This window comes from Sinocyclocheilus rhinocerous, unplaced genomic scaffold (genome assembly GCF_001515625.1).
Source record: "Sinocyclocheilus rhinocerous isolate Xijiao unplaced genomic scaffold, SAMN03320098_v1.1 scaffold1497, whole genome shotgun sequence".
Taxonomy (NCBI): domain Eukaryota; kingdom Metazoa; phylum Chordata; class Actinopteri; order Cypriniformes; family Cyprinidae; genus Sinocyclocheilus; species Sinocyclocheilus rhinocerous.
This window is the reverse complement of record NW_015645556.1, coordinates 51,905-57,030: the sequence shown is the minus strand read 5'-3', so window position 1 is coordinate 57,030 and position 5,126 is coordinate 51,905. Positions and strand designations below refer to the sequence as shown.

The following is a 5,126-nucleotide window of genomic DNA, read 5'->3' as shown; positions in this document are numbered from 1 at the left end:
ATCACGAGAAAATTAAGTCGTTATAACGAGAAAACAACTCCCGTTATGTCGAGATCACGAGAAAATTAAGTCGTTATAAAGAGAAAACAACTCCCGTTATGTCGAGATCACGAGAAAATTAAGTCGTTATAACGAGAAAACAAAAAAGAAAAAAATAATAATGCATGGCCGCTTAGAACTTCCGTAAAAAACAGTGTCAGAGAAAATAAAAATGTTGTACAAAACTTGTATTTCTTATTTTTATTCGTCTTGTCAGGATACAATTCGTTTATCATTTACAACACAATAGGAAAAAGTGTCGCAGAGAGAAAAAAATGTAGGTTGTACAAAAATAGCATATTAGCAATTTCATTCGTCTTGTCAAAATACAAAATTCGTTTGACATTTTACTGTTAACACAGTAGGCGCTTGGTCACTCATCGACAACCTGCCTGTTCTGTCTGAGGGCCGTATATTTAGGCTACCACCGGTACAGCCTGCTCTGAGCATCGTTATGCACATACTACGCACAGACCCCGCAAATAAAACGCGTGACGCAGAAGGCATGTGCACAGCACGTGCATAATAGTCCGAGTGCAGCTAGGGCTGTTCGATTCCGAAATTTTAGGAATCGAGTCCGATTCCGATTCCTGGTTCTGGAATCGAAACCAGGAATTTCTCACTGTTGTTTTCGATTCTTGTTTTTTTTTTGATCGAAGGAATCTATAATCTCACCATGACTGCAGGATAAAGGTCGTAGAAAGTATCCTTCTCATAATATGAAGCTTTATTTGTAAAAAATAAATAAATAAATTACGATACATAAATTGTAATTTTGTCTGCTTTGCCCGTGAAATTAGTCATAGCCCACAGCTCAGCAGGGACATGCGTTTATCACATGAATTAAACATGACATGAAGTGTCTAAAATAAATGTGTACAGTTCAGCTGAATGATGAAGTTTACTTTGACTGTATGCTTTACACAAAATGAACAAACTGTACACTGAAACAAAATAACCAGAACATTAACAATAACTGATAGAGCTCGTGGTTTATCTGTCAGTCAGATGCGCTCTCGGCCACTGATCTATGCTCGGGACATTTTCTTTTATAATTATCATTGGCTGATAGAAAAAAAAAAAAGTATTTTAGATGGAAATAAGATCAAGACCCTCGATCACGTCATGATCTATTATGTCGTGCAGCGCTCAAAATTGTGGACAAGCCAGTTCCACCGTGAAATAACCTCGGAGTCGTTTTTTTTAACTGGTTCTAATGACTTCTAATAACTTTTAGCGAGCATGAGGGAGGCGAATGGTAATAAAAATATAAAAATGAAAATAATCTTTTATCTCACAAATCTCGTTATTACGGCTTTTAGCGAGCATGAGGGAGGTGAAAAAGGAAATAATAATAATAATATTTTATTTCATAATAAATTCATTAGCACCTATGGATATGTAATTGAGGAGGTGATTGTTCCGTGTGGTGTTTAGAGGCAATATGTCTGTCGACTGTTTTTGCAGGTCTGGAGCCTCATACCAACTACAGCTTCATTGTTGTTGCATGCACTGCAGCTGGTTGCGGAGCAAGTCAGCCATCTATGGGCCGCACGCTGGAAGATGCACCAGCAGGTTAATGCACAGGCACATACACACACTCACTCATCTCATATCATCTCACAGTAAAACATTTCAGAATCTTAAAAAATTGAGTTCTTTTGATTTCTCAATGCATAATCACTGTTATTATACTATATGTGTGTATATATATATATATATATATATATTGCAATCTTTTAAACAATGAACATAGAAAGGCAATAATAACATATCAGTTACATAAACTTAAATACTAGGAGAAACATATAATAATATAAAACAATTTTTTTTTTTTTAAGATTTTAAAAATCATATTTCTAATCAAGTAATATGCATTTGGTGCATTATAACTCATTCATATGATCAATTTAAAGTTACAAAACCGTTATTTTTCATTTCTTTGAAAAAATCCTAATTTTACTGTATACATTCAATGACCATTTACATTTGTGGATAAAGAATTTAGAATTTTCTCGTTTCCCTCTTTGCAGAAAACACGATATATTTGCAAAACTTTGCGTTCACAAGAGTCTGGAGCTCAAGCTTTCTGTCGCATGATGACGTATGCGCGGTAGCAAAATCTCGCGTGAACTGACGCCATTGTTGTTTACAGAGAGGGAGGACGCTTGTGCAGAAGGTGGCTTGTTTTTAGTCATTTATTTGTAATTGTATTGTTCCTCAAAATGGTGCTTACGTGTGCTTATCCTGGATGCCGCAACCTATTTAAAAGCGTAAGACTACGCGCGTCAACTCATACGGGAAAATTGACTTTTCACCGATTCCCAACGTTTGAGCCGGATCGACTGCATTTATGGTTGCTTGCTCTTCAGATGGATATTGACACACCCATGAGGTTACTCAAAGTATGGAGGGTCTGCAGTGAACATTTTTCCCCTGATGATTTCAAAGCCATCAGTGGGAATCAAGTCTTACTCAAATCATCAGCGGTGCCTATGTTTGTGTGTCAACAAGCTGAGGTATGTAAAACTAACAGATCATCAGCAGCTGGATTAGAAACTAACAATGGCGTCAGTTCACGCGTGATTTTGTTACCTCGCACGTCATCATGCGACAGAAAGCTTGAGCTCCAGACTCTTGAGAAAGTGAAAATAACAGAACATTTACATTTTTGGGTGAACTATTCCTTCAACTAACAAGGCAGTCAAGAGTATATATTGAATTGCTAAATTATTTGCACTTGATAGAGATAGTTCACCGAAAAGTTAAAGTACATCATTTGCACATTCTCATGCCATCCAAGATGTATACGAGTTTCTTTCTTCAGGTGAACACAACAATGATTTTTAAAAAATAATTTGGGGGAAAAATGTATATTCCTAAAATGGGGTTGTAAGAATTTATTAATTTTCCACGTCTAGAAATCACATTTACTAAAATAGTTTTTTCAAGGCAGTAGAAACACCGGTTCTTCAAAGATTTAAAAAAAATATAAATAAAATGTGTGGGGCGAATTGAATAAGGAAGAAATAATTTTTTTAGTTGTTTTGGCTTATTTTATTTTGTATTTAGTTTCATTTAAAATCATTGTAAAGGGTTAGTTCATCCAAAAATGAAAATGCTGTCATTAATTACTCATCCTCATGTCGTTCCAAGCCTGTAAGACCTTCATTCATCTTTAGAACACAAATTAAGATATTTTTGATGAAATCCGAGAGCTTTCTGATTCTGACCCTCCATAGACAGCAACACAACTGACACGTTCAAGGCTCAGAAAGGTAGTAAGGACATCGTTAAAATAGTCAATGTGACATCAGTGGTTCAACCGTAATTTTACAAAGTTACAAGAATGCTTTTTGTGCACGAAGAAAACAAAAATGACTTTATTCAAGAATGTCTTCTAGTGATGGGCAAATGAAGCCTCGTGAAGCACTGTTCCAGGAAAAGATTCAAAGCTTCGAGAGTGTCATAAACAGTGCCATCTTCTTCTTTTACTGTTTATTGGCGGTTGGCAGACTAGCTTATTAGTGCATTACTGCCACCAACTGAACTGGAGTGTGGAGCATCGATGCTTATATATATATCCCAAAAAAATTATAAAGAGAATACATAATTACATAAATACACCCTTTGTATGAAAGGCTTACCTTTCATACTTTCCCCGTAAACGATTCCGAGCGACTGAAGCTCTGGCTGTTCAGCGGGATTTTGATTTACCGCTACAGCAAATGAGGTTGTGCAGTGATCATTTTTCACCAGACGACTTCAAACCGGGTCAAAGAATACGACGATTTCTTAAATCAACAGCTGTGCCCAACCTGTTTTTGCAAAACACAGAGGTATGGGTGGAAGCCATGGGGAGATCCCCCATGATGCTTTGCATAAAACTAAATTACATCCAAGTCACAACAGTAAACAAGGCGCAGCGCATCTATGTTCTACGTCAGAACGCTGCGTTGTGGTATTCTCGTAACCGTGCGTCGAAGACTGACACGAAAGAGAAGAAATTGTTGAATAAAGTCGTATTTTTTGTGGACGACCAGTCTTTTTTTTTTTATATAAAAATGTATATACTTTTAACCACAAATGCTCGCAATGCACTAGCTTTGTGATGCGCGTCCACGACTTCACGCGTTACTTAGTTACGTTGAAAAGGTCACGCATGACGTAGGCGGAAGGATCGACCCAGTGTTTACAAGTGTAGAGAAGGAGGATCGTTCAAAAGTTGTTGTGTGTTGAATGACACATATTTATATGTCTTTGTATCAGTTTATTGTTCAAAATGGTCCGTTCGTGTGTGTATCCTGGATGTTTAAATCTTTTGAAACCTAAAAGATTTCTTCAGCTAGAAAAAAACTTGACTTTTCACAGATTTCCTGTACACAATCCTGAGCAATTGAAGCTGTGGTTGCTCGTGCTGCACCTGGGGCCCGTTTCAATAAGGAGGTTCAACCAACTCTGAGTTAAAACTTGAACTCTGAGTTGACTTACTCCGAGATGGGAAACTCTTGAGTTTTCGGTTTCAGAACAGCTGAATTGAGTTAGTTCAATCAACTCTGAGTAGGTTGACTCTTGAGTTTAGCACGTGTACCACGACTATGAAAAGCCATGATCAATGGAGCTCCAATATTACGATTCACCATGGCAACAGCTCCCGACAAAAAGACGTCTGCATACTTCAGAGTCAATACAAGTTTAATTCTTATCACTGTTATAATATCACAGGTGAAAACTGGCAGAACGGTAGGGTATTGAACTAATAGGCTATTCATTTTCATGGTATCCCACGGGCAAAAAATATATATCAAATAATAATAATAATTTAAGTGCATTTTTCTTATTTTACAAATGATCTGCCAATAGGGTAAGAAAAATACGGCAGCAGCTATTTACACTAAGTGGAATTAGCATACTTTCTTAGCGATAGATCCTATTTACAGTAGGCTATGTGCAAATAGCTCTAGAAGATGCTATTTACACAGTGAAAATAGTGATATATTCTATTTACCATGTAAAAGTAGCAGTTCTTTGCAATAAGTGTAAATAATAATTTGATGCTATTTATACTTTATACTGGCAGATACATA

At 36.6% G+C, this 5,126-nt stretch overlaps 1 protein-coding gene across 3 annotated transcripts in view; it reads left to right on the top strand.

Annotated features, from left to right (window-relative positions):
• The window catches only part of LOC107706592 (zinc finger MYM-type protein 4-like), a 42,871-nt gene that overhangs the window by 8,280 nt on the left and 29,465 nt on the right, over positions 1–5,126 (top strand). For 2 of the 3 annotated variants that reach the window (XM_016510345.1, XM_016510344.1), the window contains exon 1: positions 2,165–2,558. The exons of the other annotated variant lie outside the window; for it this stretch is intronic. In XM_016510345.1, coding sequence (XP_016365831.1) covers positions 2,265–2,558 — 294 coding nt within the window. In that variant the 5' untranslated portion in view covers positions 2,165–2,264. Of the gene's footprint in view, positions 1–2,164; positions 2,559–5,126 lie in introns of those variants that run through there. 3 annotated transcript variants of the gene reach the window in all.